The 15012-nt window shown below is 43.9% G+C and overlaps 1 protein-coding gene across 1 annotated transcript; it reads right to left on the minus strand.

The window, feature by feature from the left end:
- Window positions 1-343: 343 nt before the first annotated feature.
- On the minus strand, window positions 344-11098 carry LOC306969747 (pyruvate dehydrogenase (acetyl-transferring) kinase isozyme 2, mitochondrial-like). The gene is made up of 11 exons (XM_079565454.1): window positions 10933-11098; window positions 9489-9630; window positions 7193-7264; window positions 6935-7122; window positions 6342-6431; window positions 4791-4868; window positions 4364-4440; window positions 3789-3887; window positions 2322-2432; window positions 2130-2243; window positions 344-847 (listed from the first exon to the last, which is right to left on the minus strand). The coding sequence occupies exons 1-11, from the start codon at window positions 11060-11062 to the stop codon at window positions 704-706; spliced, it is 1245 nt and encodes a 414-aa protein (XP_079421580.1). The 5' UTR covers window positions 11063-11098; the 3' UTR covers window positions 344-703.
- Between the last annotated feature and the right edge of the window lie 3914 nt (window positions 11099-15012).

The following is a 15012-nucleotide window of genomic DNA, read 5'->3' on the forward strand; positions in this document are numbered from 1 at the left end:
AAAATACTGTTACTGCAGTGTGTAGTAAAATAATGGATTTGAATGAGAAAGTAACCTGTTTAAATGTAAAGTTTACAGTCATATCTTAGGAGGGGTGAGGTTCATAAATGTTTGTTTGTACATTTATGAGGCATTTTTCAATGATGAAAATATCTGTCATCAAATAAATGCTTGTATTTCAATTTTATTGATTGGGTAAAATGCTACGCGGTGTGGCTTTAAATGTGTATAAAAGCAGAAGTGGATTTTAAAACAGTCGGATTAATGTGGTGTCTGTGTGTGTGTGTTACAGTTCATTTGGGCCAAAAACAAAAAAAAGAGTATCAGTATAACTTCATACTTGCTTGGACAAACAGAGAATAAACCATAGCAGGCTCACATGACGCCTTAATGTGGCTAGTTTCAAAGCCTTGTCTCGCTTCGCAGCAGCACCGTTGCTGGTCCCGGGTTCAATTCCGCAGCTACCTTTCTTTGAGGGAGCTTGTGTTTTGCTTGGACCTCCGTGCGGAGTTCGGAGGTTCTCCCCATGTCCCGAGTGGGTTCCCTCAGGCTGATCCGCCAGCTATCCAAACCAATCGCTCGGGATCAAGTACTTTTAAATAAAGCTTGGTCAGACAGAGCTAAGTGATGCCCTGTGGGGGGGTTGGTCATGGTACAGTCCCAGCCAGTGGTGGGTCTAAAGCAGCAGTCCCCTCTCCACGGGTCACTTGGTGGCGCGGTACACTGCCAGGTTGAGCGGCTCTCTGGAGGGGGAGCACCAGTCGTCGGCCTCCAGGCTGAGCTTGTAGTTGCGCAGGGCAGACTTGTTGAAGACGGGCAGCCGCTCCACGGAGTCTGTGGACAAGGCCTGGGCAAACGAGAGGCACACGGTTCATACAGGCAAACGAGGCCTGGGCACACGAGAGGCACACGGTTCATACAGGCAAACAAGGCCTGGGCACACGAGAGGCACACGGTTCATACAGGCAAACAAGGCCTGGGCACACGAGAGGCACACGGTTCATACAGGCAAACAAGGCCTGGGCACACGAGAGGCACACGGTTCATACAGGCAAACAAGGCCTGGGCACACGAGAGGCACACGGTTCATACAGGCAAACAAGGCCTGGGCACACGAGAGGCACACGGTTCATACAGGCAAACAAGGCCTGGGCACACGAGAGGCACACGGTCATACAGGCAAACAAGGCCTGGGCACACGAGAGGCACACGGTTCATACAGGCAAACAAGGCCTGGGCACACGAGAGGCACACGGTTTATACAGGCAAACAAATCTATGTTTCATATAAAAAAGGCCAGTATCACACTGGAAGTCTAGAGATCGATCTTCATAAAGTGAACCTTTTTTTCACTCAAACTTTGAAGTTTAGAAGTTAATAACATAACATTCCATCTCCTGTGGCCTTCCTCAGGGCTCAGTTTTTGCTCCACTGTTGTTTTCCCTCTACATGCTGCTTCTTTTAAATGGATATAAAGTCTAACACCACTTGTAAGCAGATGATACGCAGCTGTTCTGTCTCTCCCCTCAGGACTTCCACTCTGTCCAGTTTTTAAATGTTCTAATGTAAAAAAAAATCGAATGTTCTTAAGTCTATAAGTTTCAATGATTTTATATTGAATAATTATATCTGTTCTAAAGTCAATCCTAATCAGAATTCCCGGGCTATCACTTTGACCAATGAGACGAGCTTCCAGTGAACCGGCCTGTCAGGTCCAATCAGGAGGGAGGGGGAGGAGCTTGCTCGCTTCCTTTTGAAAAAGTTTCTCGTTCTCCTCATTTTGCAATCTTATAGACTATCACTTTAAAGACTGGATTGCTGATCATTCCCTGAATCTGAACTCAAAATTCCACAAAATTGCCCCATCGCTTCATTTGTGTGGGAACCTGCTCGTCGTGAATGTAAAAGATATAGGGGAGAGGACGGACAGCGCTGATGTTACTGTCCAGGAGGAAATCACATGCGGTCACTGTGCATAAAGCCCATATAAACTGGTCAGCAGTAAATTAATACTAAGTGTCTTTTTTAAATTGTAGATTTAATGGGCGGTTTTGTGGATTTGAAAGCTATACCTATGTTTTCTCCAGGGAAAGACCTACAATAAAGCCATCACACATCGACAGTGTTACCTTCAGGTGAATGACAGCGTCCGTCCCGTGGCCCTCCATGGAGTAGAGTTGGAGGTCGCCCTGGAAGTAGCGTGCGTAGAGCCGGGACAGAGGCAGGCCGTACCCAAACCCAGCCTGCGGAGCAGAGAACAGATGCACCTCAGTCGCTGCGCTGGTTTTTCCCGTTTATACCATACGTGAATGTGGACTGACCAGTGGGGCTCTGTGCTTGTCTCCGATGTCGGGTCGAGGGGCTGTGGAGTACATGTAGCTGAAAAGGCGCTCCGTTTTCCTGAAGGGCACTCCCCCACCGCGGTCACTCATCTGCAAAGAGCGCCCGAGTTAGCACATCACATGAGCTCATCCCCTGTGTCCTGGCTAAATCGCCCTGTGCTATGAGCCATACCATTTATTAAATCGTAACACACAAGGAACCCTTACAATGGACCAATAGATGTGGTCAAAAATCACGTCGCCTCTGCACCTTCCTACACTGTCCTGTCTCTATAACAGGTGCAGGAGGCACACATACATAGGACAGTCAACATGGCTCCTACACCCTGACAAGAAGCAGAATGTTAGGAATGTGTTTGGAAAGTTTGGATTTCATTTTAAAATGAGCTGAAAAATGTATGTACATTCACTGCTTATGAAACACTAACATCGGAGAGTTGTGGAAGCTCAGTGGTTGAATCTGCTATAATAAAAGTGTCTAAATAGTCCTGTCAGTGATAAAGGAGCTTCCTCTGCCCCTTCCCCTGTCGTTTCTGCCGCCGGGCGAGGACGGTCCGATTGTCCAAAATGCAGCTGAAGCTCTAGGTCCTAACACGCTAGCAGATACCAGGGCTATGTGCTGATAGCATGGCATGGATAAATGTACAAGACAGAAAACAAAAGCTTCGAAACAACGCAAAATGTTTCCCTCTTGTAAGCTTTCAGAATGTAATTATTTTAAAGAGATAAAAGTTTTATCGTTAGCATATAGCTACATAGCCTCCATTTTCCTTCAAGCTATTAATGAATATTAATCATTTTGTAAATTCACTTCTAAATCCAAAGGGCAAAAACGAATAGAAAATGTCCCTCCAGAACCCTTCGATGCATACATAAGATACATAAGAGTAAAAATAAGATCAGCTAGCATGTGTCATCATGTATGCTAGCTCTACCGGGGCAGTCAATTGCATGCGGCGACATCTCTGCTAGTTGTATAAATGGAAGCGTATTACTGAAGAAAATAGGGCTTTTGGAGGTTTACGTAAGCAAATCAGGAAGTGTTTAGCAACCTGATCAAACGGCCGAATGTGTGAATGCGGCTAAAAGCTAAGCTGCTTCCACGCGCTGGTGGTGCTGTACCTTTTTACAGAGGATTAAGGGAAGAAGGGAAAGGGTCACTGGTGTAGTGCAGTGGAAAAAGATTTGAGACTATTTTCGGAAACAGCTTTTGCAGCATACATACAGTAGTGGCCAAGTACTTGTGACTGAAACTTGCTGTTACTTGTTTCTGTTCAGTTTCCCCATAGACTTTACGGCGAGACACTACACTCATCACAACACTGGTCAATCAGCTATTTGGCTGTACAATGTTATGTATTTTTAATCGAAGAAATGTCCCAAAAACATCAAAATAATGCTTCCTCTTCATCTTAATGCGAGTGTAAATATCACTATCGTCCTTACCCGGATGGACAGGTCCTCCGCTCCCAGGCTGACCAGCACTCTGACGGGGGGCAGGGTGCGGCTGGCTTCGTGGCTCTCTATGGTGGCCCTCATGGCATTCTGCAAACAAGAAGTACATGTTTCACTTATTCCAGTGCAATTCAATGTGGGACTTCATTTTCACGTTTCACACCAAACATTCCATTGTCACGAAAACAGTGAAACCAGTCATTCATATAATCGACGAAGCCAAATGCCGTTCCTGTCACCACCAGCCACATCTTTAATGACTTTGCCACATACTGTACATAAACACAATGTTTTGTACTTGTGCTTGTGACATGTTGTTCTGTGCTTTTAGAACCGGCCGAACCACTTAAACCGACTTAAGTAGGAGTAAACAGCATAGGCCACGCAAACAAAGGAATGCTAGTAGTAACGCCTGCAGCGATCAGTCATAGCTTTTAATAATCCTATTTGTTGGTAGCGTTTGAGCCTGGACCCATCTTCTGACAACAGAATCACCCAGTTACAGCTAAAGCAATAGTCACCGACTGAAAGGCTCTGCAGGTGAACTGAGAGCTGCAGCGAGTTACCTTGAAGAGTTCGAAGAGCATGTGGTAGAGATGTGAGGGGATGTAGGAGATGTAGAGGCGCTGTCTGGGGATGTTGGCTGGAACGGAAGAAACAAACATACAGTCAACTGAGCATTCAGCATTAGACATTTACTGCTGACTCAGGTTAAGTTCTCTGACTCTGTGCTTTTAACAAACACAAAGACGAGAAAATAGTATTGCAAGTTATCTTTCAACTAACTTCGATTTCGGCATATTAATTGTAATATCGTTCAAATTGCCAATACCAGAATACTTTTTGATGTAACTGATTAAAAAAGAATCTGCATATAACAATATTTGGGAACGATTCGTAGCACAATTAGAAACATGAGCAATAGTAGAGGACCAAGAACCCAGCCCTGTGGAAGACCCATCTGAATTGTGTTTTAAACGATTTAACACTCACCATTGACTTCCCTGAGTTCGAGTTCCGGGGCGCCCAGGTAATACTGCTCACACAGCATCTTGGCACTGTCATAAGCATCTGCACAGAGCGTAAACACACACACACATGGAGACTTTGGACGGATCGCATGAATAAAGTCAACACTGAGATAAAGGCCGTCCGCTGATACCACTGAGTAAACCCAGTGACCGATAAGACTGTCTCTGTGTTGAACTCTCCACACCGCAAATTATTTTAACATCAAGTTTGAGAGCGTCCCACATGGGCTACAGGACATTGGAAAAGACATCCAATGGTAATATCACAGAAGTATGGCTATTGTGATTAGTTTTGATGCGCACAATTTAAACAAGTCCAGGAGCATTTGAAGGAACACTGTCTCACACTGAATCAGGAATAGCTTCATCTACAAGGCTCTCTGCATAATCTGCCCTTCCTGCCCTCTGTTTCCACCTATGTTGTACATATATATGTGTTTGATATCATTGACTTTAATTAAATTCAGTATAATAATGCCTTACAGATGGGATTATTGAGGCAGAAGCAAGTCACATTTAAGGCCTTGATTATTGAATGACTTTTAAAGGAATAGGCCACCGTTTTTATATACTAAGATATGTTCTTACCTCACTTTAGTCGAGTTAATATATCCCCGTCTGGTCTTTGTCCGCGCGCTCTGTCACGCAAACGGAGCACATACGCAGCCTCTCCCACATGTCACATAGCTCCGAAAAAGCTCACGATAGAAGCTATCAAGCTCTTCTACGTGTTCCCTATTTAAATAAAGTTACTTGAAGTGTTTTCATGCGAAGTATATTTACACAGAAATGTAACATGTCGATTTTATAAGCAGATAAAAAGGGGTACTATATTGTGAGGCGTAATGATACGAGGAGTAAAACGTCCGCGCAGTAACTCCTAAAGGTTATTGACGGAAGTGAGCGGGGGAAGTCTTTAGGAGTTACTACGCGGACGCTGTGCTCCTCGTATCATTACGCCTCACAATATAGTCCCCCTTTTTATTTGCTTATAAAATCGACATGTTACATTTCTGTGTAAATATACTTCGCATGAAAACACTTCACGTAACTTTATTTAAATAGGGAACACGTGGAAGAGCTTGGTAGCTTCTATCGTGAGCTTTTTCGGAGCTATGTGACATGTGGGAGAGGCTGTGTATGTGCTCCGTTTGCCTGGCAGAGCGCACGGACAAAGACCAGACGGGGATATATTAACACGTCTAAAGTGAGGTAAGAACATATCTTAGTATGTAAAAACGGTGGCCTATTCCTTTAAGGCCATATGGAAACCCTGTTTATTTAGTTCTTTCATCCATATTTAGTTTTTGAATTAGTGAATTATATGTGAAAGAATTCGTAAGACTTAAAATGTTGTCTTGCTTTTTCGGGGTAAAAAAAAACCCTCTCAATAAATAATGCTAGGGATTAATTATTGAAAAATGTAATTATTTGTCAAACTGAACCACTTTGATGTTTTCACCTGGCCCTTGGTTTTGATGCAACAACAAAGCTCCAGACTCCCTCTGCTTACCTCGCACAACCTCGGTGACGTCACACATGGAATCGATGCAGCCAATGGTGTCGGGGTGGGCGGGGTTGGTGGCGCCGTTGAACACGAGAGCTGTCAAACAGAAACCATTAGGCTCATTCCAAATGCAGGGCAGAGTAAGTTCCTCGGCAGGGCTTGACGTGAACTTGGCAATGGCTTGAATGGGAGTTTGTTTAAGGTGAGACGCTGCAGGTGAATAGGAAAAAAAACATTTTGATATATCAGGGTAAACTTTTCCTGAACATTACTGACATAAATGTAAGAGAAAATGTGTTGTAAGTTTTATTTTATTTTATGTTTTCATATTTATGCATACTAATGGCCCAAATTGCCTATATTTTCAGCAACAAAGTCTAAATAATGGATGGACCCAAGTTCAAGGGAGAAAACTTGATCATAAACTCTCCACATTGACGACAGTGTGAAAAGTCCATCACCTGCCGTGTCTCTCCTTAAACCGGACTGAGACCCATGTTTCTTTTGTTTCTTTGGTTCATATCAGAATCTCTCTAACACCTCGAATGAACCAAGTGCTACGTCAAGCCCTGTCGCTCGGCGGCGCAGAGGGGGCTCACTGTGCTGGTTGATGAGCATGCGGATGGAGATGCGGCTGGTGTAGAAGCGGTCCAGGAAGTACTGGATGTTGTGGTCCGTGACGGGGTCCTGTTGACCCAAGGCGTCCTTGAACTCGATCACGCCCTGAGCCATGGTCGGCACCACCTCGTTGTGTCTGTTCCTAATGGTCTCCAGCGCCTCCGCAAACCTGCGCACGGGACAGAGAAGGCCTCAGCGCCGGCGTTTCAGAAGAAAAAGAGCTAATCTACCGTGCTTACATCTCCAGAACCTCCTGGTTGGCTGGGCTCTTGTCCTGAAACTCCAGGATCTCCAGCAGACTTTGACAGTACCTGCACACAGCACAAGCAGGGGTTTTAGAAGAGGCCAATACAGAATGAAGCGGTTAGAACCAGGCTCAAAACAGCAGAGCAGAAGTAAGTAACTCATGCCCCTACAGGCCATAAGCGCCACTGCAGGTGTCGTTTACTTATTCCGTGAGAGTAAATCCTACAATGACAGAAAAGACAAAGGGAGAGAGGGACATTGTTCATCCAGTTACACAATGGAGATCATTTTTTTCACTCAAACTTGGCTGTAACTACTGCTAAAGTGGCGCTAGCCCACAGTTAGCTTTGCCCGTTAGCCTGTTAGCTTCTTCTTTGTAATTTTTGTAGTGTGTATTGAGCTTACGACCCGGTGCAGGGAAAGTTGCAACGGTGGTTTTCTGGCCAGAGACACCAGGCCAACTTGCAGTAAAAAGAACCATCTCCAGCGATGTGTGTCAAATCAAAAAGAAGCCCGAGGGCCACCATAAATTGGTTTGAGCATTGGCATTTGGCACCCGGGCCACACTTTGGACACCCCTGGTTCAGATGCTCTCGTGACAGTCCTGTTGAATATGGGTGAGCTGAGGCTTTCTTGGAATCCACAGTGTTTCACAGAGACTTGAGAGGAGGGGCCCGGTCAAAAACAGAGGAGGGGCCTGGCCAAAGGCAGAGGAGGGGCCCGGCCGGAGGGATGTAAACAGTCCCATCCATCAGGCCTGACAGCTAACGTGAGCAGAACTCTGTTTACAGAGGAACTGCAGTCATTTTGTTATTAATAGGCTGCAGAATGTGAGTGTGAAGACATTTCTGGAGCAGCAGCTGCACCGTCCCGTCCCGTCGTACATTTTTACAGTCTCAGCTCTGTGCTATACTGTGGTCAATCTCAGTCATTGTCATGGGTCTTTACAATCGACCAGTTTACAGGCGTTTGTTCTAAGTTCATGAATCAGCTGCATGATTTTAGTTTTAAATCATATTAAAAATAGAGATTGATCAATACGAGATCTTTCCTTTTGCCCCTCTCGTCCAGCCGCATGTAAACACTATCTGCAGAATTGTTGCTTTTGGGGGGAAGCAGCATCGTTGTTTCACATTTCATCATGTACATCAATGTGGAATGAATAAATATGGACACCTGCCTGAGTACAGGATAGGGCCCGACCGATATGGATTTTTAGGGTCCGATACCGATATATGAAAGGGGTTGGCCGATAGTTGATACACAGCCGATATTGTAAGTATATTTAATTTGATGTATAAAAAAAAAAGCACCCTCTGCTGGCAACAGAAGGAATTAACATGATACAAAGAAATAAAAGCCCATTTTAGCCTAAGGTCAGTAAATGAACCTCATGTTATATCAGCCTTTGTTATTTTTAATCTTTATCAACATATATGAATGAGCGCATATAATGATTTATTATTAATAAATTATTATTTATATAATTATTTATATTTATTTAGCTCAGGAAGGATTTTTAAAAACGTCTCCTGAAGTGACAGAAATGATCTCTTAAAGATCTCATAAAGAAAGAGACTGAAGCACCTTCGCGCTCCACACTGTAAACATGTTTTGACTCACCGCCCAACGGCACCACTGTAAACTTATGCAACCCTGTTGTGTGGAACTGTATGTGCTACACCAAGAGGAAGCCGGGGGGGGCGGAGTCTGCTGCTGAAAGTGGGGGAAAGTTCACCAGCTCACACTCCGGCTCCTCGGCCTGAGGAACAGCGGCTGCAGAGCAATGCCACAGGGCGGGGGGGGGGGGGCTTCTTGCCTTTGAAAGGAATTCACCGCTTCAATGGTCCAGTCCTTCTCACTGGGTTTGAGTTCCACACTCACAACAACAACTTTTGGTTTCTTTTCAGCCATGTTTTGGTCTTGACAGTTTAGTTTTTTTGTGCAGAAATGGGTCAGTCAGATATTGCAGTATTCATGTTGCTGCGATATGTGATATAGAAACAGATCATCTTTATCTCACATCATGCAGCCCCATAAGCATCTGTTGATACTTAATTTAAACCCAAAGTTTAAAGCTCAACAAATATAATCTGAAATGCAGAAGTTCACCCAAGCGTGGGAAAACCACATGTTGTTGAAGCGAGAAAACTAGCCACAAGTCTCCACATTGACCAGCGCCTGAAGGTCAGGCATGAAGTCTTTGGGGATTTGTTGTATTACTATTTCTGCCCTGCACAAAGACGAGCTGATTAAACGTGCTCGGAACACTGCGGCGGTGGGTCGTACCAGTTGTGCACCAGCTGCACCGAGGGCGTGGTCAGCAGGCGCTCGGGCAGCAGGTTGATCTCCTTCATGATGTTGGACAGCCGCACGGGCAGCTCCTGCCGCAGGAACATGAAGGAGGTGCGCTCGCAGGCGTTAGTGGAACCTGCGGAGAGAGAGAAAGAACTCCGTTATGATAAGTCATGTTATATCAGTCCATCTGAACCGTTTCCGAGCTACAGACCAAGCTTCCTGGACGAGAGGCAGAAACGTCCAATATCGAAATGAACAAGGACAGATTACGGCTCAGGAACTCTGGAAGTTATTGTTTGTAGCTTCTTTTAAACTGTTTGACTTCACATGTGCCCGCTGAGTCTCAGGGGTGAATGACTTTGAAGAATAAAATGGTAAAAGTATGAAAACAGCATCATCACCCGGCCCCAACCACGACTGAAGTAGCTCTAAAGAGGAAAAGTCTGGTCTTGAGCTTCGGCCAACGTCCCGGTCAGCAAAGTATCATTAAACTTCATCAAGGTCAAGTAACGAATACCATGAATGAATACCAGAATACCATGACCGAGAAAAAGTGAATCAAATTAGTTTTCATTTCTCGCAAACTAATCTAAAAATAAGTGACATTTTCTATATTTGACAATGATTGATGGGTAATAGGGCTGCAACTAACCAATCATCTGTGGCTTATTATTAAGGCTCATGAAAACTGTATTTTCCAAACTTTTTCCCACAGAAGGCTAAAGTGGCACCTCCTGAGGACATGCTGATGGAGTAAAGTTAAAGTGAATGTTTAAAACACACCTGAACTTGGTTTGCTCATGAACAGTTTATTAGCAAACTGGGTTAAACTACAGGATCTGGAGACAATAAGAGAGCGGCTCATTCTGCTCTCTGATTGGATCATTGATCAATCAGTCATATTTATGACATGTACAATGAACAAAACACTTTGCAGGTCCAAAATTTGAAGTTTGGGTAAACCAGAAAACAATCAATGACTAATCGATTATTTCAATCGATTTCATCGATTTGCTTTGCATTGGTGTAAACAAAAATACATACATCTTATTGCACCTAAAGGATCAATCTCTTACAGCACTTAAAATGAGATAACAGTGAGAAAATAAACCTTATTTCATTGGCAGATTTTATTCTCGGCAAGTCAAAAGGACTCAACTTAAAGTATCCTATTATTATTTCTAATCAGTTCTCCATCAAGATATCCCTCTCTGCAGTACAGCCCCATCAGGATTAAACCTGTGTTAATCTTACAGCAAACTCTCACCAACCCTAACGTTTCTGTTTACATTCAGCTCCTGAAAATCTCAGGCCGGTTCAAACCGGGACAGAGCACTGGGACAAATGAACAACAGCTTTGTACTGCAAACTCCGCATTAACAACAACAAACAGTCAGTCAGCAGCAGCACCGGGATTCATCGACCACTTACTCACCGAAGTCCAGGAACTGCTTCATGGACAGCGGGGACGGGGAGAACTTGGAGAAGTGCTCGATGTGTTTGGGGACGTTGGCCAGAGCCGCCGCCTTCAGTGCGGAGCGCACCAGCTTCATCCTGCTGCTCATGTCTGTGATCCAAACAAAACCGTCTGTTATCCTCTCTGTGTGTGTGTCTGGAGCAGGGAGCGCACGCCTGCTATTTCAAGGCGCGCCTTCAGCCAATGGGAGCCGCGCGTGCATGGGGCGGGGCTTAGCCAATGGGCTACTGAAGGTCTGACCTAAAGGCGATGGTAAACAACAGGTTACATAAAGCATGTGATCAATGAGTGACCGGGAGGTTAGAGCCAGTGTGTCACGTCTGCTTTGTCCGGGAAGGTTTGTTCTAGTTTTACAAACATACAAGAGGGTTTGGGATCCATTCTTTAAAAATATATTATTTTTGTTTAATTATTTAAAACTAAAGAAGAAAAAATCATAGTAAATAGATTTAAAACAGCTCTGCTTGTTACCAGTCTTTTCATGGTTTAGCACCAAAGTCCACCTCTGGCATGTTAGAGCGGGATGAACCATCTCAGGCCCTGAGGACTTCAGGGAAGGGTCTCCTGGTGGTTCCCAGAGTCAGGACTAAACACGCTGAGGCTAAAGCTAGGAGGATGTGACTCAGGCTGAAAACAGTTTTTTTTACCCGTAAATATGACGCTGAAAGTATTTTATCTGCACTTTTTACTGTCATTAATTCATTTATGAATTGATGTTGATGTGGATTGATTTGATCTGCTGTCTGTGAAGCAGTTTGAATTGTGACATCATCCCTTTGGATGTCTGGAGCTCCACTGATCGCGTCCATAGACCCTATTCACCTTATTCCGCCCTCTTTTTGCTTTGGATCAGCACTCCCATTATATACCGCATTCCAAATTATTATGCAAATGACATTTTTCTCTGATTTTCTAAACTGTCAACTCAAATGAGAGTCAGCATCATTTTCAAGTCTTTAACTGGTCGAGAATCATTTAAAAATCTCTCAGTGATAACACTATTTTTTCCAAAAATAAATATAGTAAAAACCTCAAAATCCACTGTTCCAAATTATTATGCAACTCATCGTTTCAATACATTTTAAAGCTTGTAATTAACTGAAAATGGTCATTTGTTGTATTTGTAGCATTAGGAGGTCATATTTACTGAAATCAAATCCTATTTCAATCAAAAACATCTAAACAGGTCAAGTTATATTTTAACATAGGAGCCCTTGTGTGAAGCAGCTTCAAAATTCTTAAATCCATTAAACTTGTGAGTTTTTGGACAGTTTCTGCTTGGATTTCTTTGCAGGATGTCAGAATAGCCTCAGAGCTGCCGTTTGGATGAAAACTGCCTCCCACCCTCATAGAAGTTTTTTTTGTTTATGCTCCAAACGTTCTCAAATGGGTTGAGGTCAGGGGAGGAGGGGGTCCACATCATGAGTTTCTCTCCTTTTATGCCCATAGCAGCCAGTGATGCAGAGGTTTTCTTTACAGCAGGACATGGTGCGTTGTCATGTATGAAGAGGATTTTGTTCGGGAAAGCTCGGCTCTTCTTTTTGTAGCATAGAAGAAAGTGGTCACTCAGAAAGAGGTCATTTTCACACCTTCAGGGAGCCTAAAGGGGCCTAATGGGGCCGACCAGCTCTCTCCCCATGATTCTGGCCTAAAACATGACTCCGCCCCCTCCTTACTGACGTCACAGCCTTGTTGGGACATTGTGGCCATTCACCAACCATTCACTACTCCATCCATCTGACCATCCAGGGTCACACGGCCTCATCAGTGAACAAGACTGTTTGAAAATGAGTCTCATGTATTTCTGAGCCACTGCAGCCGTTTCTGTTTCAGCTTCAATGAACAGTTTAGGGGAGGCCGGATAGAAGGTTTAAGCACAACTGCAGCCTCTGGAGGGTCCGACACCTTCATGTTCGGGAGACTCCAGAGGCACCAGCAGCTTCAAATACCTGTCTGCTGTTTTGTAGCATCTGTTCTCTTAATCTGATGTGTTTTTCTGGCAGAAACCGTCCTTATTGTGCCTTTATCTGCACAAACCTGTGTGCTCTGAATCATCCACAAATCTCTTATCAGTTCGATGATTACACTTCATCTTTCATGAAATATCGAAGGTTTTCATACCTAGACCAAGACATTCAACTATTTCACGCTTTTCATCAGCAGAGAGATCCTTTTTCTTTCCCATATTGCTTGAAAATGATGATCTGCTTAATAAAGTGGAACATCCTTTTTCAGTAGTTTTTCCCTTAACTGGGCTTAACCTGAAAACTAATCCTTCCAGGTCTCTGAGATTCATGTCAGTGATTCAAAGAGCCCCGAGACACAAAACCATCCATGAGTTTCATTGAGAAACTTTTTTTTTTTTTACACTGAAATACAATTTGTATAATAATGTGGAACGTGGTGTAATGACTCCTCCGGTCGAGCGTGAAGCCCGTGCATGAAGCGGAGAACAAGGGAAAATGTTCGCCGCTAAAATCTGATTGATTTGTGTAAAACATCCAATGTTCATTTGCACCAACAAGTCAACACTGCACCGTTGTATTTTTGTTTGTTAAAGTGATTCCTCAAAATCAGAGCAGTTATTTTTTCCACATAAAACGATCAAAAAGTGACACATTTGATTCTTACATTTTTGTCTGTAATCTGCGTCTAAACTGATTTCCCCAAGTCTGAAATGGATTTATTTGAATATGGACATAGTTGTTTTGACACTTTGACACATACTTATGCTTTGTTATTTTGTGTAACATGAGTTTGGGTAAACAGGGGGCGCCGCGGTGGAAAGTGTGAGCGGGTCAGTTGTCAGTCCACACTCAGAAGTGTCAGCGCCTGTGGCCTGTTTACCTCAGATACAGGACGGTCAGTGCCTCTGTTCTCACACTCAGCAGCACATTGTGTTTTTCTACCTCCACTCTAAATGTTTGTGGGTGATACAAAAGTCGCTGGGTTTTATGTCACACTGGAAAAGACACAAGTGAATTCTCCAGACCCGGGGCATAAAACCGGAGGCCGACGGCCACGCTTTGTAGAACAATCTTTTTCTTCTCCCCTGTTATGACAGGAACAGAGCTAGCAAACACTGGCTAAGGGGGCGGGGCTTATGTGAAAGGTCAGTTAATGTATATGGGGAGGAGTAAGCAATGACAGTCTATAAATAAATTCTATGGTGCAGACTTGCATCTTTGATCACAGATATTTCAAACCTCTGCCTCATTTGTTTCAAGATTTTTAGTATTTTGATGAGCACGTTCATAAACAAAACCTGACTAATACTCCACTTTGATTGGGTTGCTAGGCATTTTGAACGGCTGATGTCATTTTGTAATGGTTGTATTGTATTTTGCTGTTTGTACAAATTGACTTGAGAATTGCACTGAAACTTAAGACTCACACTTTCATTCGATAATAAATTCTTCAGACACTCAAATACACTGCTCACAACAACTTAGGGCACACTCAAAAAACACAATGTAACTCCAAGTCAGTCAAATTTCTGGGATATCAGACTGTCCAGTTAGGAAGCCACGCTTATTGTGAATCAGTTTCACTTGGTGTTGTGGAAATGAAACAGACACAGGTGGAAATGAGAGGCAATTAGCAAGATCAGTCCAAAAGAGGAATGGTTTTGCAGGTGGTGACCACAGACCATTTCCCTGTCTTCATCCTTTGGACCGTATTTTTGGAACACTTTTGCATTTGTCCAGTGTTCTCACCACTAGAGGCATCATGAGGAGCATCTACAACCCACAGAAGCTGCTCAGGGAGTGATGCTCATCCAAAATGGCACGTCCAGTCGTGCTGTGGCAAGAAGGTTTGCTGTGTCTCCCAGCGCAGTGTCCAGAGCATGGAGGAGATACCAGGAGACAGGCCAGTACACCAGGAGACCTGGGGGACCGACCGAGGTCAACAACCTTTAAATCTTATGTATCTGACAGGCAACAATTCGTTAATGTAAACCAACAGTCTTCACCGTGTTCCAAAGTGTGCTATGGGGTGCCACAAGGTTCAGTGCTCGGGCCAATTCTATTTATACTA

This window comes from Gobius niger, assembly GCF_951799975.1.
Source record: "Gobius niger genome assembly, chromosome: 10".
In the NCBI taxonomy this organism is placed as follows: domain Eukaryota; kingdom Metazoa; phylum Chordata; class Actinopteri; order Gobiiformes; family Gobiidae; genus Gobius; species Gobius niger.